Genomic DNA, 26,292 nt, shown 5'->3' with positions numbered 1-26,292 from the left:
GTTGATCACCTTACTATCTTGTTGTTTTTATTCTGCTTTTGTATGGATTTTTGGTACTGTCCATTCTTGTCTATATTTTCATTAATGTGGTACTTATGCTTTCCTGAACCGAGGGTCTATTGAAAACAACATCTCTATCCTCACAAGGTAGGAGTAAGGTCTGCGTACACACTACCCTCTCTAGACCCTATGGTGTGGGATAATACTAGGTATATTATTGTTGTTGTTGTTGTTGTTGTTGTTGTTATGTACATCAGTTTGAAGTTGAATAATATATCAATCTCTCTCTATACTTGTCTTTGGTTTATTTACTTTATAGTTTTTATTTTATAACACTCCTATATTTTTGTTTTTATATTTATCTCGTACAATACAGTGCATAAATCTCGTACAAGTTATACTATAATATTATGGGCGAAGTGCAACAATAGCTACTTTTAAGCCCGCAATTTAAAATATATTCACAATTTATAATATATTTAAAGATTAGCCAATTCCTCCGAACTTCAAGACTAAGTATCATGAATTTAGAAATTCAAGACTAAATGCCCTGAATTTCGGAACTACTAATTTAAAATTCAGGACATAAGATTTGAACTTCTGGACACAATTTTTGAACTTTAGAACACGATGTCCTGAAGTTTGAACTTTGAGGTTTAAAATTTTAGGACGCCGTGTCCTCAAATTTGAGCAAAATTGGTTAATCTTTAAATAAATTGTAATCTATGCATATATTTTAAACAACATACTTATAAACGGCTACCCAATGTCATTTTCACTAATATTACCATCAAGACTAATATTGTTAGTGAAAATCTCTCACAGTAAATATAAGTTCAATTCTCAGTCTCCTTTTTTTTTCTCTCCTATCCCTAATATCCCAACATAATAGATTTTTTTTTTTAAAGGGTTACTAGTATTAGTAGTAAAGCGTGTCTTTCGTTTTTCTCTCCTATCCCTAATATCCCAACATAATAGAATATTTTTGTAAAACGGTTACTAGTATTAGTATTAAAGTGTGTTAGTTATGTAGAGATTATATTAATAATTAATACATAGTTTTTATATCGGAAAATGAACAATTATGTAAGTAACACAAAGTTTTATACAAAGATTAAACTTTGAATTCTTTAAACCAAACAACCCTTAAATATATTACTATAAAAAAATACACTATTGAATTTAGCACGATTTAATTTAAAATTTTCGCCAATTGAGCAAATCTTAGCATATTCTATAACTACCTTCGTTGAAGTCAATAGTTACGCTTACTTGTTCAACACTATACTTCGATTTTCCCTTTCTAAAATTTCAATTTACTTATAACTACATATTGGGCTAAACCATTCTAGTGAATACTTTAAAAAAAAAAAAAAAAAACTAGTGAATACTTTAACATCTTGATTAAGTCTGGGCCGTTTGATTACGAATTTGTTGTAGAATATTTAGATATATTTTAATTTTTATATCTTTTAAGTCGAGGGTCTAAAGAAAAAAAATGATATTACTTATATATTGTAATTATTATAATTTTTCTCCTTTTCATATACTATAAAATTGTGAATATTTTCTTGTTCATGCTTTGCCGTCAGAAGAGCTTTGGGCTTGGGATTTTAGCGAGAAAAATTTCACAAAAGAGCCACTGCTCTTGGAATTTTAACAAAGGGCCAAATATACCTCTATACTTTCGAAAATGGTCTAAGAATAACCCTTGTTATACTATTGGGCTATATATACCTTTTCCGTCATACTTTGGAACAAATATACCCTTATTTTGGATGGAGTGCCACGTGTCAGCACCAGATGAAAACAACCATTTTTTTTACCCGATCCGTTTTAAAAAACCACCACCCGACCCGTTTTAAAATTTAGTTTTTTTAAAGCATATATTATGTAAAAACTGATTTTTTTTTTTGTAAAAACTGAAAAAAAAAAGAATTTGCAAAATATATATTTTTAAGTCTTTTCAATTTTTTTAACGTATTTTTTTTGTAAAAACTGAAAAAAAAAAAAATTTTAAAATTGAAAAAAAAACTCTCCTAAAACAGTGGACTACATATGCATTAGTTTAAAAAAATAAAAATATTTTGCAAAATCTTTCTTTTTTCAGTTTTTATAAAAAAAATACTTTAAAAACTGAAAAAATAAAAAAAAATATATTTTACAAATTCTTTTTTTTTTCAAGTTTTTACAGAATATATATTTTTCAGTTTTTAAAGTATTTTTAAAAAAAATATTTTTTTTTCAGTTTTTACAAAAACAATACTTTAAGAAAGCTGAAAAGACTTAAAAATATATATTTTGCAAATTCTTTTTTTTTTCAGTTTTTACAAAATATATGCTTTAAAAAAATTAAATTTTAAAACGGGTGGGGTGGTATGTTTTTTAAAACGGATCGGGTAAAAAAAAGAAATGAGTTGTTTTCATCTGGTGCTGACACGTGGCACTCCATCCAAAATAAGTGTATATTTATTCCAAAGTATAACGGGAAATGTATATATAACCTAATAGTATAACGAGAAATATTCTTAGACCATTTTCGAAAGTATAAATATATATTTGACCCTTTGCCCTTTTTTTTTCTAGAAAATTAAAGTTTCCAAGTCCTAGTTGACTAATTCATAGTACAACATCACTTATAAGTCGGTGCTTCACGTGCTGTCCGCATAGGAGGACCTAGGGCAAGAACACAAATAAGTAGGATACCCTTGTTCTTTCTCAAAAACTGATAATCAATTTTTTTTTGTCGTTTTTGGGATCAGAAGCAAAAGATTGAGATGGGAAGCAGGAACAGAGGTGATGTAAATTACCGAAATTCATGTTTGACAATGCATCAGCCATGGGCTTCTTTGCTTGTTTATGGTATCAAACGCATTGAAGGAAGATCTTGGCCTGCCCCTATTAGAGGTTACTTCCCTCTTCTTTATTCTTTTTAAAAAATTTTTGAGTTCAAGTTTATTCATTTATTGTTGTTTTTGAACGGGCAAGAGTGAGTTCTTGGTAGGCTTGGTAGGGAGGGAGTCGAGGTTAATCGGAAATAACCTCTTTACTCCAAGACAGGGATAAGATATGCGTACACATTACCCTCCCCAAACACCTCTAGTGGTAAGCACTCTCCACTTTCAACCAAGAGGTTGTGAGTTCGAGTTACCCCAAGAGCAAGGCGGAGAGTTCTTGGAGGGAGGGAGCCGATGGTCTATCGGAAACAACCTCTCTACCACCCCAGGTAGGAGTAAGGTCTGCGTACACACTACCCTCCCCAGACCCCACTAGTGAAATTATACTGGGTTGTTGTTGTTGTTGAACGGAATAAGATACCCTTTTGTTAATTCTTGAGTTTCCCTTTTTTTTTTAAATTTCTTTTTCACTAAGCAGAAGCCGGATGGGGTGGGGTGGGGGTGAGGGATTTATAAAATAAAGTTGTAAACTTTAGAGTTTTTTATAGCTGAGTTCAGATATGGTGATGTATAGGAACAGGGGTACTGTTGCTTGTTTGTTAGCATAAACTGGGAAAATTACCCTTTTTATTTGGTTAATCAATGATATAAGTAAAAGCTACAGTTAATATATATTTTTTTCCTAAATTTGGTAAAACATTTGTGATGTGGTGGGTAGGTAGGGGGAGTTTGAAGAAAGGGAGAGTGTGTCTAATTTTTCAATAAAGAATGTATATCATGTATAAAAATCCTTGCTTTGCTTGGCCAGAAATCTAATAGTCCCTCTGTTCCAATTTATGTGAACATGTTTGACTGAGCACGAAGTTTAAGAAAAAAATAAAAACTTTTGGAATTTGTGGTCCTAAACAAGTCAAAAAAGCCCCAGAGTATTTGTGTGGTTATAAAAGCTTCTCATTAAGTACAATTGTAAATTTAAGCTAAATTGTTTTCAAATTTAGAAATGGGTCATTCTGTTTGGAACGGACCAAGAAGTAAATAGGTTCACATAAACTGGAACATAGGGAGTATATCAGTGTACAGAGTATAACAGATTTTCCTTTTTGTGCTGTAAGCTACAGCTGTTTAGGGCACCCCGGTACAGGTATCCCATGTTCATGCATGGTCTCACCCAAAGGGGTGTGATGTAGACAGCCTAACCTAATACAAGCATTAGTTGCTACTTTCACTAATCGAACCCGTGACCTATAGGTTGCGTAAAAAGATGGGTTGTTTGATAAACCAAAAAAAGAAAAACAGAAAGTAGAGTAGGATGGCCATGAGTCAAACTAGAGGTTGTGGCCAGTCAATTTTTTGCTTCATTGTTCTCTTATATGGATCATGCTTAGGACTTAAAAGTACTTTTATTTAGGGTATCAATGTTGATTTTTGTGGCTACATTACCCTGAAAGTCGAGTTTACCAAAGGGATGAGACATTTATTTATTTAGGATGTCTTCAACTTATAGATTTTAGAATGGACTAATCGTTTAGAAGACCAGTAGGTCATCGACAACAACATCAACAATAAACCTAGTATAATCACACAAGTGGGGTCTGGCCGTCTGGGAAGGGTATGTGTACGCAGACCTTATCCTTACCTTGAGGGTAGAGAGACTGCTTTCGATAAATCCCTGACTCAATGAAAGATGAAAAGAAAGCAGTAACAACAACAAATTAATAAGAATTTAAAGTGAAAGGAACAACATGTAGTAATAGAGATCTAACAATAATAGTAGGTCTTCCCTTTGTATAATTTGGGTGATTTGGAATGGGAGAAACAATAGGTGGTTTGAGGATAGAAGAAAGATAGTTCACCGACTAAAAGTCTGATGTCTTCATCTTCCGTATTGTTGAGTAAACTAATGTTTTATGCAAAATGGATGAATGTTAGAACTTTTGAGCTACCTACATAGCTAAAGGATGCTATGTTTTCTCAATATATCCGTGTAATGTGCACTGTCGTGGTGATTTAATCTAAGTTGCCCCGACATGGCAAATTAGGTGCTGCACCCGTGTCTACATGACACTAGTATGGGTGTGGGTATGGGATCCGTACCGGATCTGGTCAAACAATTTTGGGTACTTTGACCATGACGGACGGAAAAATTCGAGACGAGATACAATTTTATTCCAGAAATCAGAACCAAAACTAGGGTAAATTTGAAGAAAATAGCATACCTTATCTATTAAATCAATCATTTACTTATCTACGACTTGAGAATAAAAAAGAAATCCACACTTTACAAGCTAACGTAAGTATTCCACAAATTTTCTCATAATTTAGAGATATTTTTATATTTTTGAATTATTTTTAGCCGGATCCCCGCACCCGTATCCGTACTAGGATCCGTATCCCCGAATCTTAGAATTTACATCTCGAAGGATCCGACCTCTAGATCCGCACCCGTGTCAGACGCCCGCACCCGTGTTCGAGCAACTAAGGATTTAATTGTTAAATAGCTCACAAGTAATTTGATCGATAACGTGTCTAGAAGCTAGTGGTGGTGTGGTGTATAGGTTGCAAAGCCATATCTGACCCTATTTGCTTCACATTGTCATATTCAAATGTATGTATTGCTCATGATGGCATATTCTTCGGAAACACGGCTTCTAAATGATTGGAAATATGGATTAAATTTTCACTAAGGCATCATATTAAACATAATGCCTAGACTGTTTATGATTTTTTCACACTAAAATATGTCCTCTAGATACTTATTTCTTCGAAAAGCCACCCATGATTCTCTCTCGTTTTCATCTTTGCCAAAGAAAAGGGAAGAAACGTCCAAGGAAAATCAAAAAGGTTTTGAATGATTTTAGGTTGTAAGAATGCTACATTGCGATCCAAGTACAGTGTTTATCTAAAATATTTGACATTGTTCTATGATATTGAAAATAGTAGGTAATTGAGCCATAATTATACTATTAAGAAGTGTGCAACAATTGTTCAGATTGAACAAAGGAACCATATTTCATGACCTACATTCAACTAAGTGTTCACCCGCAATTTTGGTCTCTGATTTGAGAATGTTTTAAAATTAGCCTTGTTCTTTTAGGTACCTATTCCATGACCTACATCCAAGTAATTCTTCACCAGCGATATGGTCTATTTGAATGTGTGAAAAGTAACCTCGTTCATTCAATTCCTTATGATCTAATTATAATGTTTGTTTTTTCCTTTCATGAAGGTCGACTTTGGATTCATGCTGCTAGTAAGATCCCAGAACCAGAGACTATAAAAGCGATGGAGGACTTCTACAGGGAAATCTATGCAGTGAATGGCGTAACAGATCTCAAGTTTCCCGAACATTATCCAGTCTCAAGACTTCTAGGTGACAAGTTCTTTGCCACATAATTTTGCTAGATATTTTTTTTTTAATTCTGGTTTTCAACTAAAATTTCTTTGAGTCGAATAAAGAGTTGGACCGGATTTCCTATATTATGATATCGTATTTGCTTGAATAGATTAACAAAGTGCGGGATCAATGTCCTATTTAGAATTCATGTTTTGAGGGGTACAAACTTATTGACAACATATTATGGCCTGAGCTTGATTGTGTCAACTAGTTCCAGTTTTTTTACTTACTCATCTTTGCGGTGTCGTTATTTACTCCTGCCTTAGAAGCTGCTCTTCGACATGTGCTAATTTCTGTAGGAGATTTGAGTGACGTATGCAATTTTCTTCCTCTTTACCTCAATTGATATTTATTAATCTATATGATATCTAGTCTCCATCATGAATTGCATGTGCATGGTTCTTTCTTGTATATGTCGTACTAAGTTCACCAATGATAACTGGATTAATCAGAAATTGACAGATATATTCGGTTGTTGGTTTCTCCTAAAAGATTTGTAACTCACTTTTTGAATCTTCATTTTGGCATAAACTATGATCGCTTGTGTCTTCAATATGTTATTATCCAATATGAACATTGCAAAACCTTTTTGAAACTTTTGCTTTGCATAGGTTGTGTTGAAGTAGTTGGGTGTGTCACATGTGAAGAGCTAGTCGGCTGGGATCAAATTCCAGAAGGGGTAAGCTTTAAAAATCTCTTAGTTCATATGCACTAATTCAGATCATTTCTCAAATATTTTGGTCTTGCTTTTGTTATCGTTTTTCTTTATTTAATATGTTTTGCTTACAGGTGAGGCTAGAGGGGCAAACAAAGTTTTGCTGGCTTTGTGAGCAGCCACAGGTACTTCAGCTTATTTTGGGAGGCTTTATTTGTTTCCTTCATATTATCTCCAGCAAAAGAATCATTTTTTTCCTTTTAATTCTTGCAGAAACTTATCGTTCCATTTGAGATGCGAGGGTTCCAAGGTGTTTATAACTTGGAAAGAAAGGTATTAAGAAATTGAGAAATTTTGATGTCTCATTTAAGCTCATTTTGCTGCTGCCTCTTTAATTTTTTATTTTTTTTTTCCGATTTTTTTCTTCAAGATATATGAAGCTGCAATCCGAGGTATTTCTCCCGCTGCGTCTCCACTCCCTGTGAAATTTCCCCTTCCAAATCCACTGGATCCTTTCTCTTTGAAACCAGGATCGCTTGCTTCTTTCCTTAATAGCTCCAGTACATCCGAGGTAAATCGATCTGAAAATCTTGCTGCTGCAATAGCTGGTGCTCGAGCGGCTGCCACACAGTTTTCTAAAAACAGTAGTTCGCAGTCCAGTACAGTCGAGCTAGGAAATGAACATGTTTCCTCTAATACAAGGAACAATTCTAGGAGGACATGATAATCGAGTTGCTAGCTTTGTTGCAGAAGCTTGGACACCTAACTTCATCGTAAGGTAGTGGCTAAGATATCTATTGAATATTTGATGAATAATTATGCCCTTTTTGGAGGTCTAGTTATTTAGTCAGGGTATGTCGTAGCGATTTTCTCACCTGTTTGAATTTATGATGTGTAAACTGCTAGTCAAATGCTCGTTTATATCATATTCTTTTCGCGTAAACTGCTAGCCAAATGCTCATGTACCATACGCGTTTCTGTTTCTGATCTCTTGTAAAGTCCAAAATTAGGAGTATCATGTACAATTATGAGATTGTGTAAGTGTAATTTAGAGAGCTCCACCTTCTTTAAATGGCAAGCAATTTCTCCTGTGCACTCATTTTAAAGTTTTCAATCGTATGTTTCCTTAGCTGGTTATTTCTGCCGCATATTTCCTTGACTTAGTGCATCATGATATTGTGGCAACAGAGGTTAGTTTCTTCCTTTGAGCTTTCTGTAGATTTCATTCAATCCTCTCATTTGGTCATTATGGTCTTGATATTGACTTCCCTGCACGGCACTAACAATCTAGTTTAGCGTAAAGTAATCGCACTGAAGTTAGTTGTCTTACCTTACTTTACCCTTCCAAGATATCTGTTAGGAAGGTGCCACGTAAGCTGTTGGGTGCTTTGATTTTCAAATTTAAGTGTCCGGTCAAGAATTTATTTACATATTCTTGTTTAAAATTTCTTTATATATTCATGTTTGAAATTTCGAGCAACGGTAAAGTTATTTACATAGTCTTGGAGCAACGGTAAAGTTGTCTATGAGTGACCTATAGGTCACGGGTTCGAGACGTGAATGCAACCACTAATGCTTTTCTTAGGGTAGGTTGTCTACATTACACCCCTTTCGATGCGGCCCTTTCCTGGACCCTGCGTGAACACGGGATGCCTTGTGCACCGGGCTTCCCTTTTTTAGTACATAAAGTATTAATGGCCTATACATTTTCTTAAGCTTTAGTCATTTTATCAATAACTGCTACTAAATATGAACTAGGATTGTCTTGTGTGGCCTTAAATAGAGATGCTTTCACATATCATGACTACTGAAAACAAAGAATATTTGAATGAGGCTATGAGCCAATCGTAATCGTAAGTTATTGTTGGTGCAATGTCATTATCATTTAGAGTTATTGTAATTATGATAATGCCAAAATGGTGATATTGATGTTTAATAATTAATTAAATTTACGCAAATGGTAATGTCCATCTGTGTATACTCATGCATAATTTTTTTTGTTTGTGTGGATTAAGAGTTATCCAAAAATAGATATAACACACAAGGTGAAAAGAGACTTGTGCCTTGTGATACTCACATCCATATAATATGCTCCCTAATATGAGGAAACAAAAAATCACAAAAATTTCATGCTTCTATCAAGGCAAGAAACTTATATAAAGAAGATACTGAACTTAGTTTTATTAATATAACATAACATTGCAAAGATGTCAATAACTTCCAAATGTTTGCTAGTTATGTCCCTTGGACTAATGGTTCTTACCACCTTTTCACTAGCTGATCAACACTACCAACCTACCAAACATGAGCTTGGACGTTCTGATACTAATCAGCTAAACTTAGCCATGGAACCAGCACCACCATACTTTGAGCAAGAAGGGTTGTGGCGCTTGAACGACGACTCGATCGCCATGGAGCCAGCACCAAGCTTTGAGCAGAAGCAACATGAGCATGAGTCACACATGAGGCTAGTAACTTAGAAAACATTAGCACCAGAATTAACTTGGGGGATGGTGGATTATTAATTGTATAGCCCCTTATTCTAAGTTGTGGATTAGTAGTAAAGCTCCATTGTCTTAAATTTCCATCTGAGTTATCACTTTATAAGTCATGTAACAGATAGGGGTTTAAATAAAAATAGTTTCTGATCCTAATAAAACATATTTCTATTATGAAAATAAAAGAAAATTTAGTCGGAAGTCTGACAGAAACTTGCCTTAAAACATTGCCATATTTTTTCTGTTGCATTAGAAATGATTCAAGATCTGAAGGTAAAAGTGTGCCAAACAAATTATCTACTGAATTTGCTTCTCGTAGTTTGCGGCTAACTCGACCAGTTATTCATGAGTTATTTTCATTTCTTAATTTATTCTTTCGGTCGTTGAAGGGGGCTTGCAACAACGGTAAAGTTGTCTTCGTGTGACCTATAGTTCACGGGTTCAAGCCATGAAATTAGCCAATGATGCTTGCATCAGGGTAGATTATATTATACGGGGGTACGGCCCTTCTGCGAACCCTACGTGAATGTATGATGCTGTGTGCACTGGACTGCCCAATCATCTACTGCAGCCACTAAAGCTGATTGATCAATTACTCTTTGGTTTAAACAACAAAACTCTTGCCGAAAGCCAAATCTACAACCAAAAGCCACCATTTTCACTTCAGATTTAATTTAAGTACACTGACAATATATATATATTTACACTATTAGTATAATTTGCATGTTTTAGCAGGTTGATAACAACTTCCACTTATAATAGACGATTACTTGTAGTTCTCTTTTAACTGATCAAGTAGTATAAAAATTTTCTTGCATTGGCAGTGCATAGAAGTTAAGACGTTTGCCCTTTATACCCTATATTTGGAACCAATTGTCCTTACCAAGCTTCGGTTAGATGTCCCAAAGTCAAGCATTTCACGTGATAAACATAAATTGCTGCATACAAATTATAAGCTTCCGATCTTAAATGATGGGAGCTTGTGGGGGCACCCTCACCTATAATTCTGTAACCACAAATCAATGTCATGACATTGACTGTTGTACGGCCGTATTACCTACTTTCAATACTCTAAAGGCTCGTTTGGTAGGAGGTATAATGATAATTAATCCCGAAATTAAATTTGAGATGAGTTTATCCCACAGTTGGTTGAGATAAAATTATGGTATAACTAATTTCAAGATTAGTTATCCCGGGATTGTAGTATTTTTTTTATCGCCATGGGAGGTTGGGATAACTAATCTCGGGATAACTAATCATGGGATAACTAAGGGGTTGTTTGGTAGGGTGTATAAGAATAATGTTGAATAAAGTGTATTAGTAATGTATGGATTAGTAATAAAAATATTAGTTATGTAGAGATTATTTTTTATCTACTGTTTGATGTGTTGTATTAAAATTTAAAATGCATTGCATAATTTTTAAGAAAATTAGTTATTTACAAAAATGCCCTCCAAATTCTTTAGATTTAAAGTACTTTAAGGACAATTTTGTCTTTAACCTTGTTAATGCATGCATTAATAGCCTTGGTATTGCTAATACCATGATTTGCTATGTATTAGTTATACATAGGATAATACCAAATAGGTTGTATAACTAATACTTGCATTAGTAATATATATAAGTTAAAAAATTGTACCAAATAAGGGATTAGTAATACCTAAAGTTAATGCATACATTATTTTCTCTAATGCATCCTACCAAACGATCCCTAATTCAAATAGCTCCGTCTGTTATTTATAGAGGACAAGCAACTGAAAATCCAATTAGAAAATTATAACTTCTAAAGGCCAAAGATTATGTGTTTAATTACTTTGTTATACATACTGATTATGGCAATTAAAGCATATTACTATCTTGGTTGTTGGATATTATTGGAAAAATGACATTATATAGCCGCTGTAAAAATAATAATCGAAAAAATATATATATTATATATATTTTTTTATATATATACATTCTTGATGTTATACACAAAAATTATATAAATTTTATATACTTTTTCGATTATTAGATATAAATAATTTTTGACGCGGGCTAAAAGTAATAATACCTCGATATTATTCCATAACATGGTGGGATTTACATTAGATATTTCAATAGAAGATGAAATATATTTGACAATTTTATCCTTATCATGTTGGACCCGATTCTACAAAACAAACTTTTGGGGAAGTGATAACGTGTATTGATTCCAGACAGATAGACAATCTGATAAGGACATTGAGCTAATTCCTTCCTTTCAACAAAAGACTTTTATGCTTTTTAAAGTCATTCTACCACACCGCCCATTCCTTCATTCTTTCCAAGCGACTATTTGATTCTGTACAAAGCCACACATAAAGTATAAAAGAAAAAGATTTTATTTACAAGGTGTTAAACACTATTAATAATATAAGACCTTTTAAGAGAAATTGTGTGGGTCTGATCTAGAACAATTAATATTACACTATATTAGGAGTATTTTTACGCTATTTTAATTCAATAACCGGTATCAGCAAGACAAGTACCGAAATAACAGAGTGATAGGGTAGAGCCCAACTTAGTATTTTTGTCCGTCTATGAACAGGTTATCTTTACTTATAACTTCAAAGATGCATGCACAAAAGAAGCCAATGGGTTTGGACTTTGGTGGCCATAAATAACTCTAAATTAGCCAATGAATGTGATCATATAAAATTTAATTTAAAAAAAAATTATTGAGTATATGTGAATAAAGTCTTCTATAAAAAATTTTAAAAACAAAAAATTCTACTTATAATATGTTGAATATTCAAGTGAGGACTTTTTAAAAAAATTGTGTTGGCTTAGCTGAAAACTGACGGTATCACCCCAAACAACGACAACGTACATGATGAAAAGATATTTATCGTGCGACAAAGACATGTTGACGTTGACCACTTTCTTGGGAAACTCTATAGCAAAAGCAAAAGCAAAAGCATAGGATTCTTCTTGAAATTAATATTGGTTGCTTTTTGATGTACCACAATAAATTTATGAAACATACAACTACATAAGATTAGATTTCTTGGGCTACTCTAAAAATCCAAGCACTCTTGAGTGGTTAGGATTAGCAGCTAAATTATCATAACAATGACAATGGCCTTCTTGGTAATTACTATAATCATTACTGCTTACTTTTCTTCCTTAGTTTCAGCCTATGATCTTGACTCTCTCCAGGATCTCTGTGTTGCAGCTGAAGATTCCAACACTTCTGGTAACTCATTCATCTATCTTTATTTTCTTTTCCATCCTCCTGATAATTGGTTATATATACTGACAGTATAAAAAAATTTTACGCTAAAAATGTAATTTCATACATGATGGTGGTTAGTCATCCTTTTAAATGTTATCAATTAATTAATATGTATTTATGGGTTCCGGCCGAAGAAAATACAGAATGTATATATTTTAAATCTTGGCTACGTCTATGTTATCAAGGACATGATTGTATTAAATGTCAGAGGATAGAGCTTAGATTCCTTTAAATTGTTTGCTTAAAGGCTAAATCTATGTCTAACTTATGTTCCTAATATTGTTCTATTCATTTTAAGTGCAGTTTTAGTGAATGGAAAAGCTTGCAAAGACCCAAAGCTAGCCACTGCAAATGATTTCTTTGCTTCAGGTTTTAATGAAAGTGGACCGCCAATACCAAATTATCTTGGTTTTGCAGTGAATATTTTGAATGTAAATCGAATGCCAGGACTCAACTCTCTTGGTGTTTCAATTGTTCGTGCTGATCTTGAACCATTTGGATTAATCTCACCTCATATTCATCCTCGAGCAAGTGAGTTAATACTTGTATTAGAGGGTACTTTATATGTTGGATTTACTATTCCTGATCCAGGAAATCCTTTCAAATCAAGATTATTTGAGAAAATCTTGAATCCAGGGGATGTTTTTGTGATTCCACAAAGTCTTATTCATGTCCAATATAATTTGGGAACTACTAATACGACAGCATTAAGTTGTTTCAACAGCCAAAATCCTGGAGTTCATATGATTCCTTTTCAACTCTTTGGATCAAATCCACCAATTCTTGATGATGTTCTTGTCAAAGGTTTTCGATTGGATAAGAAAGTGGTTGAACATCTTCGAGCTCAGTTCTCGAGCAAATAGTGAACATGTTTGTGCTGTTGCAACCTTAGAACCTTAAAGTCATCTTTCTTGTTCAAGTTGCTGAGAAACTCTCTGGAAATGTAAGAAGACAAGTTCTGGTTAGCTGTGATTTTAATTTTCCTGTAATTTGGTAGTGTTATTGAAAATGAAACAAAACTTGGTGATGTTCTTTTAAAAGTTCTGTTTTGTAATGCAATGTTGTCACATGAAAAGGGTAAATTTGACGAATGGTCATGTAATTAGGAATACTTTTTTTAACCAAAATCATATAACTGTGTTTTCTCGCACAAAAATCATAAATCTTTCATTAACTTACAAAAAAATCATAGCAATAGGATTACAGAAAAATCATAGCGATAGTATTATATATATGTAATATATATAATAAATATTGCAGAAAAATTGTGTTTTTCGTTTGTTATGATTTATGTGTGAGTTAGTGAGAAAATTTGTATGATTTTTGTGTGAGAAAATATGATTATATGACTTTGGTGGAAAAAATTATAGTTATATAACAATTTGTGAAATTTACCAAAAAAAAAAAAAAAAGTGGATTGAATGTGCAACCTAAAAAGGAATTAGGAGGTTAAAACCAAAGAAAAAAAGAATTTTTACCTTCCTATACACTATTTGAAATTTTATTACCCTCCATACTCAAGTTTCAATTTAATTACATAGGCATATACAATTTATCAATTATATACATTTTAGGAATTAAATGAGTATCCCTCTATATTATGAATTGAATAAGGAATTAATTATTTTTCATTCTCATTCTCTCTCCCTCTTCCGTTCTCTCTCTCCGTCTCTCTCTCTCCTGCGCTCTCTCTATCTCCGTTCCTCTCTGTTCTCTGTTCTATCAAAATTAATTTCCTAAACTCGTTAGCCCCTTTTGAGTTCAAATCTCATTCTCAATCTTAAAATTCTTGGCCAACATTTCATACAGACACATTACCAAATAAACTCTCAGCAAAAGCAATACCAAAATCCATGAAAAATAACAGATGGCATGTAAATCATGAACACAAACTCAAGGCATCAATTATTCATCTGATAGACTCATTTTCACTAGCCAAATTTAGCAAAGCATTCACCAAGCAATTAGACTAATTCCCAGGAACGTTAAACAAATTACACCACATAACTATCACATATTAAATCTAAAGTAAATAATAGAGAAAAAGTTAGAAACAAAACTTCGATTGCTTGTATCTAAAAAGCTCGAACTCAAATAAAATTATTTGAATTCGAATTTGGGTTTTCAAAAACCATTATTTGTATGGATTGAGTGTTGTTGCAAATAATTGGGATTATTGTTTGGAGTTTATATCTCAATTTTGAGGGTATTTGGTGAAAATTAAACTTGATTTTGTCTGAATTTCAGAAGAAGAAGAAGAAGAAGAACACATGACATACAATATACTTAAGAAATTGTAGTAAAGTTGTATTATAATTGTATGTAAATTATATTATGTTGTAGTTATATATATTTTTTTATTTGAATGTTCTATGAAACTTGAAAAATAGTTGTATAATGTATTAATCATTGTATAAAAATTATATTTAAGTTATCAATATTATCTTTTTATATAAAGTTGTTTGTATCAAAATTGTATTAGGAGAGTAAGTTTTGATTGGAGTTTTAGAGAGGAAGAAGCACACACCACATACAAAATATATACAAATCAGATACAAAATATATACAAAAGACATATTGTATAATATTTGTATGAAAATTGTATTTAAGTTGTATGATATTGCAGTTGTATAAAATTGGGTAAGAATAATGTATGACAATTGTAGATAAGTTGTAAATCAGTTGTATAATATATACTTAGTTATATAAAATTTATTTTTACTATGTATAAATTAGATACAAAATATACAAAAGACATATTGTATAAAATTTGTATAAAAATTACATTTAAGTTGTATGATATTGTAGTTGTATTTAACTGGGTAGAAATAATGTATGAAAGTCGTAGATAAGTTATAAACAAGTTGTATAATATATAATTAGTTGTATAAAATTTGTTATTACTATGTATCTATGTTGTAGATATTCAAATTTACATTAAATTTGTACGAATTTTGTTTTTAATTTGTAAGTTGATGTACCATGTGTTGTTCTTAGAGATAGAGATTTTATGTGTTTAGTTTGAATATAAATATGCAATGAAATTTAGATTCAGTAGAAGTTCTCTTTTAGATTGTGCTGGTGAATAATTGTTGGTTCCTTGGAAAACATTATTGTTGTGATTTAGTAGTGTAAGTATTCTGTAAAATGCCAAGCTTAAAGTAATCCAACATGTCACTCATACAACACAAGTATCATTAACATGAAGTCCTATAAACAGAACCATGAGTATTGGACTATCATCCATTTTAATTGGTTGCATATCTTGCTGTCGAGGTTTGGGATCCTCTTGTGGTTGTCGCTTCATCGACATTATCGAAGTCTATAAAAGGGAAAGAGAGCAATAATTCCACGCTTATTGAAATTCCAAAAGATGAAGCTACGTGGCGGCGGCGGATGTCACTTGTTCCAGCACCACCTAAAATAATTAAATTGCCAGTTTCATATTCTTGTGTACTAATCTGGTCATTACTCTTTTAGAGTTTTCCCCAACTGAAAAAACTGTTTGGCCAAAATGGTAATCTAGCTAAGGAGTTTCATTACGATTGATTAATGTTGAAAATAATATATTACAACGAAAAGAGAAAAAAAAGGACTGACGGGTATTTGTGACACTAAGGAACCGAAACAAAAGATGATAATCATGGAGTATTTGTATTGGTATTGGTAATGGTGGATGAGGAGATAAAAAGACCAACATGCGTGAATATTATGGAGACAAGAGGGGAGAGAGGGGCGAAAAAAGGAAAATGGTGTAACTAAATCCCTTGATTGAAGACACTAATAATGGTTTGAGAGCCTTTTAAGGTAAAATATATATAATTTGTAAGTAATCCTTGTTTAGGGCGGGTAATATATAAAATTAGAATAATTTTGGTAAATAAGTTTCAAATATTATATAGGATTGTACAATTCGGCCAATACAAAAGCAACATAGCCCATGGGCTTCAAATTAGCACCTCTTTCGGGTCAAATCTGCCCATCTTCTTTAACTCATTCCTGTGTAAGGAAACATAAACCCAACAATTCCCCCTGCTAAAACCCTAGCAGTAAGTCCCAAACTTTCAGTAGCGGCAAATTTGAGAAAATTGCAGCACACAACAATGGAGAAAACCTCCCAATCTCCACACCCATTATTAAAAATAGCAGAAATACAAGGAAGAGGAAGAGGACTTATTTCAACTCAACCCTTAAAACCTGGCGAAGTAATCCTCAAAGATTCCCCTCTCCTTCTTTACTCTGCATCTCCTTTGATCCCCTCAAACAATACTTTTTGCTCAAATTGCTTCAAAATAATACTCCAATCTCCTATCCCGTGCCCAATGTGCACATTTTCAGCTTTTTGTACCTCTAATTGTCAATCCATAGCTTTATCCTCTTCTCACACTCCTTGGGTTTGTCAATCTTTGACCCAACTTCGTAATATCTTATCTTCTCATAACCTACTAATAGACCAACAAATTCAAGCTCGTTTTTTAATCTCTGCTTACAACTTAGCACTCATTTCTCCTTCCTCTTTTCGTGTTTTATTATCCCTTCAAGGCCCGTCTTTTATTTCTGAAAATGATGCTCTATTGTTTCACTCCCTCGTTGCTACGCTCAACCCGCCTACGAGTGAATTTGGGTTCTCAAAAGAGCTTACTTCTGTCCTTTTGGCTAAGGATAAGGTAAATGCATTTGGGTTGATGGAACCTTTTGATTCTAATAAAGAAAGAGGTGTTAGGGCTTATGGTATTTATCCTATGGCTTCGTTTTTTAATCATGATTGCCTTCCGAATGCTTGTAGGTTCGAGTATGTGGATAGTGATGTTAATAATAGGAGTAATACTGATATGATTGTTAGGGTTATTCATGATGTACCCGAAGGAAGAGAGATTTGTTTGAGTTATTTCCCTGTGAATTTTAAGTATTCCGATAGGCAGAAAAGGTTGAAGGAGGATTATGGTTTTGCGTGTAATTGTGATCGGTGTGTGGTCGAGGCTAACTGGTCTGATCATGAGGATGATGATGCTATGGATAACGAGGGCGAGGAAAATGAGGAGGAAGAGGATGAAGCAATGGAGGAGGATGTGGATGATGAAGTAAATGGAAATGATGAGGTGGAGGAGGGTGATCAAGATTTTCCTCACGCGTATTTCTTCATGCGGTACATGTGTAATCGAGAGAATTGTGGGGGTACATTGGCTCCGTTGCCTCCTTCCGATGCATCTCTGTCGACAGTTATGGAATGCAATGTTTGTGGTAATTTGAGTAAATGTGATGAGCTTATGGCTTAGTGCCGTGGACCATCGATTCCTATCAAGTATGTTACATTTTCCATATTAGTTAGGTTTGTTTTTTCTTAGAAATTTGAGCCTCCACGTGATGTTTTTCGCGCTTATGTTGATTTGATAAACACCTATTTGATGAGCTTTAGTTGTAGCTAAAACTTCTTGACCCTTTGTCTTTGGTAGCTCGTCTTGGTTTTCCTTTTGTTAGTCTCAAGCAAATGCCAAAATGTTGGCTTGTGATCTCCATAATTTTCATATATATGTGGTATACTTTTGTTTCCATAATTTTCAAATGTAGACGGTATACCTTTGTTTGAGTAACATGTACTTCTCTTATGAGCATTTTAACAGTCAGTTTATCAACCAGTCACCTTAGAATTGGGCGCGTCTATATGAGTCATCTATACCATTTTGCTCTATTCTTCTAAGTATTTTACATGGATAATAAGCTGCCAGGGAATTTCAACATACCCAAGGCCTCAAGTTTTGAATATCAAGCACTGGAGTGTTGTGACAGAGTTGGTGATACTAATTGGATTGTGGTGTATAAGGCTTGAATGAAGAGTTTAATCATCATTGAACCATCCCCAATAAACAAGAATTCACTCATATATTTCATTGCTCTATAGACAATTCAAGCAGTTCAGGTTATGATACCAGTTTGCCTAGAATTAAATCTTCTGATCTTCAGCAATAAAAGGTAACATCAGTGTTTCATCTGAGTATTGAGCTAAGTAATGTTAGTTGGATATGAAAATGAACCTTGTTTCTTTTGTTGATACTTAGTGAAAGATTTAGAAATTTGCTATTTATTGATTTACGACATTGAGCAACTGCCATTTTGTTTTGCTTCTTTTTCATTCATTGCTCTCCATCACTTGAGTTTTTCTTTTTCCTTTCTAATGTGCCATAAGACAAGATAGGGCAATGATGAAGCACCTTACTAGGAAGTAGAAACCATGATTGACGAAATACTTAGACATGCTACACAAGAAAAAGCCTAGATTAATGGTCGTCATATATAGAGGGTGTTTGGATTGGCTTAAAAGCTGGTCAAACCAGCTTAAAAGCAAAGAATTAAACTGTGTCAATCATCACAAATATAGGTTGACATCTTTTCTCAAAAAAAGAAAAGAAAAGAAATAAACTGTGTCAATCATCACTTTTAAAGATATCCAAAATTCCTCAGTATACGTAGCACCTTCTCCTTCTAAAATTAGGCATGCCTGTGAGCTTGTCTACTCTTTCAGTTCTATTATTTATGGAATAGGTAAATGGGTGCCCAAAAGTCTATCTCTAACAACTTATTAGAACATTTTTGGACAAAGAGTATGATTTAAATCTAACACTGAAGATAGGTTGACATCTTATTTTCCACTAAATATGTATTGGTTTGTTGAGACATTTCTGTCACAGTACCTTTAGCACATTTATTTTGACTATTGATTATATTAGTGGTTACTTGTCTTGAACCTGCATTTAATAATGAGAAATTATCAGGACTATTCATCTGGACTGACAAAAACTAGGTTATTAAAATGATTAGATCAAACTATAAGTAGTCACACCTCTCTCGTTGTTTTGGAAAAAATCATAACGAGCCCAAAACACACAAACTTGTTTCCACAAAAAACTTGGGTTTTTGCCAAGAAACCTGACTTTGCTATAACAATGAGCATGTCCTGGTTAATAACAACTTTAGTTGCTGCTTCCTTTTCATCCCAATTAGCTTATGCTTATGATCTCGACCCTCTACAGGACATATGTGTTGCGGTTAACGACTCTAAGGCTTCTGGTAAAATCATCTTTCTACAATCCCGAAAGCTTTTTGACAGATTCATTTTTCTTTGAAAAAAAGCAAAGGAAAAGGGTCAAGTTTGCTTCTATATTATTAGTAATCGACCGATTTTGCCCTCCGTTAGATTTTTGGCCTAATATTACCCTATTTTAGGAAAAAGTCTCGTTTTTACCCTTGATTTCTAACAGATTGCTCCGACCTGAGGGTAATTTTAAACTATATTCTAAAGTTGGAGGGTAAATTTGGACATTTTTTCTTGACAGAATTTAGATACATGGAGTTCACCCATTTTAGGTTGGAGCTCCGCTAATGACAAAGGAAAATATGAGACGATTGCAATATTATGAATGAACCAAAAGTGAAACTGAGGGTAAAATTAAGCAAGTTCATATAATATATAGGGTTAAATTATTTACTTTTCCCCTTTAAACATTATGTTAAATAATTTCTGTTTGGGAATGAGGCCTATTTATGTTTTATATATAGTTTCTATCATCTGTTAACTCTTAATATCTGAACAATATGTTTAACTTCATTTTATCTCACTTGTGCAGTTTTTCTGAATGGAAAGGTTTGCAAAGACCCAAAGCTTGCAAAAGCAGACGATTTCTTCTTTTCAGGTCTTAATGTAAGTGGAAATGCAATGCCCAATTCTGGTTTTGCTGCAAATGTTGTGGATGTAAACACAATGCCTGGACTCAACACTCTAGGTATTTCTATAATTCGTGTTGACTTCGAGCCGGGGGTCCTTGTTCCACTTCACACACACCCTCGAGCTACTGAGCTCATAACAATATTGGATGGTACTTTCTATGCTGGGTTTCTTGCTCCTGATGCGGCAAATGTCTTTAAAAGTCGTCTCTTCTCTAAAATTTTGAATCCTGGCGATGTGTTTGTGATCCCACAGGGGCTTATACACTTCCAGTATAATGTGGGACACAAAAATGCTACTTTGCTGGCTTCTTTCAACAGTCAAAACCCTGGAGTCGTCACAATTCCTAATTCAATTTTTGCTTCAGATCCGCCTATTCTCGACGATGTTCTTGTCAAAGGTTTCCAGCTCGATAAGAAAGTGATTAAACAACTTCGAAAGAAATTCTCCTAGAATATGTCATTACAAATATTATTGTGTGTTGAAAGTTGTGTGCAGCTACTCACCAACGACGTGTGAAAGTATTCTTTTACTTTTCTCTAATTTTAACACTGTTGTATTTTCTTTTACCCGTTTTTCGTCCATCATGTACAATAACAACATTCCCATTATATTCTCACAAGCGGGTTTTGGGGAGGGCAGAGTGTACACATGCCTTGTTCCTAACTTGTGCAGGTAGGAAGGCTGTTGGCTCAAGTCAAGCATCAACACAACAGTAAGGAAAAGAAATACAACAGTGAAGTCATGGAAAAATAGTAGTAACAACAACTAGATAGTAACAACAACAGAAGCGAAGCAACAACGTAACAAGACAAAACTAGACTTAACACTAAAACAACTGGTAAGGAAAGGAATTTTCGTCCATCATGTAAGGTCTTTAATAGCTAAAATACTTTTAAGAAGCTTTATAGACCTGTAACCAGTCGATTCTTGCAAACATAATACACATAAGTAATATCCTGTGGTGTGTAGTATATCTTTTTTACTTAATCAGATACAAAATACATAGAGAGGGAAACTCATTTCCTTTATAGGACAAAGGGTAACAAATTCCTTTAGCAGATCGATTAGCAGATGAATACAGCACCAATAAACTAATATGTTGGCTTCTGAGCTCCGTAATTGTTATATATACTCTGTTTATCATGTACTTCTCTTGTGAGCAGTTTAACAACAAAATAATCGAACAATCTCGTCTGAAATGGTCTTGGCTATATGAAACATCTATACCATTTCGCTCCATTTTTCTAAGTATTTGATGATAAGCCCAAGCCCTCAATTTATGAATATTATGTGTTCAGTCTTGTGATCATAGGAGGTTCAGGTCCATGCCACAATTCTCTGTAGTCCATGTTTCTTTTGTGAAAAAAAAGTTTGGAAAATGGTAAAGTCATAAATGAAAAGTTTTATGATCATTGAGGCATCCTTAATAAACATGAATTCGCGCATATATTTCATGGCTTTATAGGCAATTGAAGCTAAAGACTCTACCTGCAGTTCAGGGCATGATACGATTTTGCCTGAAACAAAAGCCTATGATCTTCAGCAATAAAAGGTAACATCAGTTTCTCATCTGAGTATTGAGCTATGTAATTCTAGATGCAAATGAAAATGAACCTTGTTTCTTCTTTGATAATATGTAATACAATTATCAAATGTAATTCCTTGCGTTGGAATTTGATTTGTATTGCTAAATACAATGGGGATGTTACATCTTAACAACCTAGTACAGGTGTATTTATTGCTAAATAGAATAATTGGTTGCTACTAATTCAGTACAAACAAAAAGAAATAAATGTTGCCACTAATTTTTGACTGATTTCTTTTTATGTTCCTGTTTTGAACAATTTGCTGTATAATTTCTGTCATTTCTTAGTTCTTAATATATACTATTTGAATGATACTCTAGCTTCATTTCATTTATGCATTATTTGTGAATGGAAAGATTTGTAAAGACCCAAAGCTTGCAAAAGCAGATGATTTCTTTGCTTCAGGTCTTAATGTAAGTGGAAATGCGGTGGTTAAGTTTGGTTTTGCTATAAATGTTGTGGATATAAACACAATGCCTGGACTCAACACTCTTGCTATTTCTATAGTTCGTGTTAGACGTGGGTTGTTATGATGGTAAGCACCCTCCACTTCCAACAAAGAGGTTGTGAGTTCGAGTCACCCTAAAAGCAAGGTGGGGAGTTCTTGGAGGGAAGGATGCTGAAGGTCATTTGGAAACAGCCTCTCTACCCCAGGGTAGGGGTAAGGTCTGCGTACACACTACCCTCCCCAGACCCCACTAGTGAGATTATACTGGGTTGTTGTTGTTGTTGTTGTGTTGACATGGAACCACAGGGTTGCCTCGAGCTACTGAGCTCATAAGTCATAACTATGTTGTATGGTACTATTTATGCTGGATTTCTTCTCCCTAATGCTCAGAACATCTTTAAGAGTCGTCTCATCTCCAGTAGATTCTTGCAAATGTAATACAAATAAGTAATATCCCGTGGTTTCTGTCATACCTCCTTTTTCCCGAGGGGATAGAGATAAGAGAGTTTTTTTAATTAAAGTGACATTATTCGAAATGAGATTATTTATTTAATTCGAAATCGCCACTTGGAATAATTTATGGTGTCCCAAGTCACCGGTTTATTTTAAATCCCAAATCGAGGAAATTTGACTCTATTTATGGTCTGCGAACACAGAAGACCGGGTAAGAAATTCTGTTAACCCGAGAGAAGGTGTTAGGCATTCCCGGGTTCCGTGGTTTTAGCACGGTCACTCAACTATTAATAATTGGCTTAATTATCTAATTTATTACTTGTTTTAAGCCTATTGTGCATTTTTAACCGCCTTTAATATTTATGAAATTTTTGAACAAGTCACGATGTCGCGCACTCGTTGTTTTTGAACACATCGCAAATCGCGTCACATGAAATGCACCCGCGGTTTACAACATGTTTATTTTATTATTGGTTGAAGTTATGGTCGGGTCACATGAAATGTGCACCTGAATTGGGAATTATGTATCACGACTATGCCACAGGAACCGTACCCATAGCCGTGATAATTTAATTGCGCGCCTAAAGCAAACTCCGATGTTTGAAATTATTTAAACTAATTTGAGATGATTGTGAAAAGGCAGGGATTATGAAAATTATTTGTTGTGGAATGAGTGTAAGATTTGATAGTGAAAGTCTAATGATGCTTATATTTAATTAACTAAGATTGAATTGGGGCAAGAACACTCAAAAGAGGTATCTATTTGCCACCAAATTGCAAAATGACTAACCAATTCGTTATTAACAGGTATTAAAGATGACAGGTTATTGAACGCATGCCAACAATTAGGGAACCAACAAATTCAGAGTCCATTGGACTCTTTAAATTAGGATAACATGTTGGGCTATGGCCCAAATTGACTCAATTTGGTCTTTTACTTAGACTGTGCACGTTCAGATGCCTGGTCTCCTTTGGTTTCTGATTATTAAAGATGGAACGAAGCATTTGTTTAAACATTCATAATACTGAATCGAAACATATATAAAAGAAACAAATACTCAGGAATTAAAGAGAAACTGTTCATACAAAGAGAATCCCAAATTACAACTAAATGGCCTTTCAATTAAATTACAACTATAATAAGCATTTGTTCTCTTTGTTACTCTCCGATTTAGACTCGAAATCTATCCAACAATGGATTTGATCAACTGATGATCAAATCCAATGACAACCTCCACATGCCAATATCAAATCAAAATTACACCATTAATTTCGTGAGCCAACACTCAAATGAAGAAATAATATTGTTTCAATAGTAGTATTGAAACACTATTCACTATCAATTCAAATAAAGGTACTCTAGGCATAAAATTCTTCAACAGTGATAGACCATCTTTGATCACACGAATCCAAACTTGCACATCTTATTAGCATAAAAAGAAAGAGACTTAGATTTCAATAGTCCAATCTCAAATTGAGCAGTATATAACTATTAATACAACACATAAACTGAATTCTAATTGTAACAAGCGGATTTCCAGTATCTTTTAGTCATTAAATCTCCGAAATCAACATGTTTCTCATAGGCAAAATAACAGAACCTTCATGTAGTTACTATATTAAAGCTAAGCATTCAATTCATGTGCAAAAACCGAACAAACAATAAATTTAAACAAATGCAGCAGATAACTTCAGATAAAACAGCCCATACTTAAATACAAATCAAAGTAGAATACAAGTCTACATACCTAAAGACATCAACAATCTAACACAGCCAAATAAAGGCTTTGAGATGAATCAGTTAAGGAAGAAAAACGAAGTAGAGATGATGTCAAGTTCGGCAAGCAGAGGCAACCGATTCCAACCCAGCAAAAACATCAATCCTAATAGCATGAAAGTTCTTTGAGATCCCAGAAAATATCAATCAAACATGCTAGAATTCGAAAATAACTTTGTATCTCCTTCCCCCCCTTTCTTTTTGATTTTTTGAAGTTGAATACTAAGAACTTTTCTTTCAAATTTCAGCTTATATCAGTTTTCTTTTGAGTGAGTGAATATGCAGAAAATAATGCCTGTGTGTGAGGGAGTGTGAGGTCTCTTATATACGCAAATATTAGGGAATAATTATGGGGAATGCAATCCCTAAAAATAAGGAGAAAAGACATTTTTTAAAACTGAATTGGACAGCTGTTGGACAACTGTCCATTCCGATATTTTTTCAGCCCTTGTATCTTCTGAATTTACCCCTTTTTACCCCCAAATTTGATTTAATTCCTTTGTTCTTTTGCATTTTAATCCCTACTGCACTGTTCTAGAAATATCTCAACTACCTAACAGAATGATTCTCTTATAATTCTATTTCCTTTAGCCCCCTCAAATCCTAGCTAATGTCTTCTTTTGTTTACCAATTTCTTTTACCCTATTATTTACAATATTCATTCCAAAATTACTGCTCTTTATTTTTACTTTAACAAAAAAAAAAAAAATTAACACGCAGCAATTAACTAAACCAAATTATCAGCAAATAAACCAACACAAAACTAAACATGAATCCACCGAGTCAATCCTTGACTAAAGCATGCTAATTAAAATAATATTCAATTTATACTAATCAATTCAAGTAGAAACTGACTCTAAATATTTAGATTAAAACAAATCGGACATTCACGAAAAACCAAGAGGACTGAAAAATAGTAAAAGGACAAACGAAGAAAGAGAGAAATGAATTATACCTATTTGGGTTGAACTCGAAAAAACACTGACTCCGGTAAAGCAAACAGGACCGGATTCCAGCGTGCAAGAGGAATTGCTACACTAGCAATGCTAATTGCGAGCCGGATTTTTAAAAGAGACGAAATTTTAGGAAGAAAACTGGGCGGTGGTTTGAGTTTGATGAAATTCGGACAATGAAGGAGACGGAATAAAATCACCATCAATCAATAGCTCTCATTGAGAGTGATCGATTGAGGCCGGTTTCAACCTAAAATGGGCCGACCTTCATAGATAATCAACAAAGAACGAATAGGGTTTTTTCTAGGGCTTTTAGATTTGAAAATTGGGAAAATCTGGGGTGTTTTGAAGGAATCTAAAAAGAGATATGAGATGAGGGGAAGATAAGGGTTACAAGTTGAAAATTTGGGGAGGTTTGGAGTGGTGCCGCCGCCGTTAGGCGATTTTCGGTGGCGACGAAGCAGAGAGTGAAAGGGGGGAACTGTGAGGATGTCTCTAGGGTGGGGGGGGGGGAGGTTCCGACAGATTTAAGGGGTTTGGAATTCCAGTTCTCAGCCGTTGGATCAAGTTTAATGAAGGGCTGGGATTAGGACGGGTAAAACGGGGTCGTTTTGGGTCATTGAAGGGGTGGACCGGTTTTTTTTTTTTTTTT

The 26,292-nt window shown here is 33.9% G+C and overlaps 3 protein-coding genes across 7 annotated transcripts; all 3 read left to right on the top strand.

Moving 5' to 3' along the window:
* Positions 1-2,654: 2,654 nt before the first annotated feature.
* Positions 2,655-8,044, top strand: LOC107828781 (uncharacterized). Its single transcript, XM_016656151.2, has 6 exons — positions 2,655-2,907; positions 6,124-6,267; positions 6,903-6,970; positions 7,081-7,131; positions 7,220-7,279; positions 7,377-8,044. Exons 1-6 carry the CDS (start codon positions 2,778-2,780, stop codon positions 7,668-7,670), a joined length of 747 nt encoding a protein of 248 aa, XP_016511637.1. The 5' UTR covers positions 2,655-2,777; the 3' UTR covers positions 7,671-8,044.
* A 4,317-nt stretch (positions 8,045-12,361) lies between these two features.
* On the top strand, positions 12,362-13,775 carry LOC107828783 (putative germin-like protein 2-1). Its single transcript, XM_016656152.2, has 2 exons — positions 12,362-12,661; positions 13,004-13,775. The coding sequence occupies exons 1-2, from the start codon at positions 12,538-12,540 to the stop codon at positions 13,561-13,563; spliced, it is 684 nt and encodes a 227-aa protein (XP_016511638.1). The 5' UTR covers positions 12,362-12,537; the 3' UTR covers positions 13,564-13,775.
* A 2,911-nt stretch (positions 13,776-16,686) lies between these two features.
* LOC107828784 (germin-like protein subfamily 1 member 7) lies at positions 16,687-21,036 on the top strand. 5 transcript variants are annotated; one of them, XR_012698541.1, is made up of 3 exons: positions 16,687-18,002; positions 18,427-18,670; positions 20,323-20,466. XR_012698541.1 is itself a non-coding variant. In XM_075229358.1 (2 exons), the coding sequence occupies exon 1, from the start codon at positions 16,804-16,806 to the stop codon at positions 17,974-17,976; it is 1,173 nt and encodes a 390-aa protein (XP_075085459.1). In that variant the 5' UTR covers positions 16,687-16,803; the 3' UTR covers positions 17,977-18,002; positions 20,323-20,466. The 5 variants fall into 5 exon arrangements, 2 of the variants coding, with proteins under 2 accessions (XP_075085459.1, XP_016511639.1); XR_012698540.1 differs by having other exon boundaries at positions 18,420-18,670; XR_012698542.1 differs by having other exon boundaries at positions 17,235-17,367; positions 17,487-18,670.
* The last annotated feature ends 5,256 nt before the right edge of the window (positions 21,037-26,292 follow it).

Source organism: Nicotiana tabacum, chromosome 14 (genome assembly GCF_000715075.1).
Source record: "Nicotiana tabacum cultivar K326 chromosome 14, ASM71507v2, whole genome shotgun sequence".
In the NCBI taxonomy this organism is placed as follows: domain Eukaryota; kingdom Viridiplantae; phylum Streptophyta; class Magnoliopsida; order Solanales; family Solanaceae; genus Nicotiana; species Nicotiana tabacum.
The sequence above is the reverse complement of the archived record's forward strand: the minus strand, read 5'-3'. Positions and strand labels throughout refer to the sequence as shown.

What these genes read in the sequence shown, in the direction of transcription:
- LOC107828784 (XM_075229358.1), top strand. Translation starts at nt 16,804, where the DNA reads ATGGAGAAAACCTCCCAATCTCCACACCCATTATTAAAAATAGCAGAA.
- LOC107828783 (XM_016656152.2), top strand. Translation starts at nt 12,538, where the DNA reads ATGACAATGGCCTTCTTGGTAATTACTATAATCATTACTGCTTACTTT. An exon ending in TGAAGATTCCAACACTTCTG is followed by an intron (nt 12,662 to 13,003) that starts GTAACTCATTCA and finishes TTTTAAGTGCAG; the next exon opens with TTTTAGTGAATGGAAAAGCT.
- LOC107828781 (XM_016656151.2), top strand. Translation starts at nt 2,778, where the DNA reads ATGGGAAGCAGGAACAGAGGTGATGTAAATTACCGAAATTCATGTTTG. An exon ending in TCCAGTCTCAAGACTTCTAG is followed by an intron (nt 6,268 to 6,902) that starts GTGACAAGTTCT and finishes TGCTTTGCATAG; the next exon opens with GTTGTGTTGAAGTAGTTGGG. An exon ending in TTTATAACTTGGAAAGAAAG is followed by an intron (nt 7,280 to 7,376) that starts GTATTAAGAAAT and finishes TTTTTCTTCAAG; the next exon opens with ATATATGAAGCTGCAATCCG.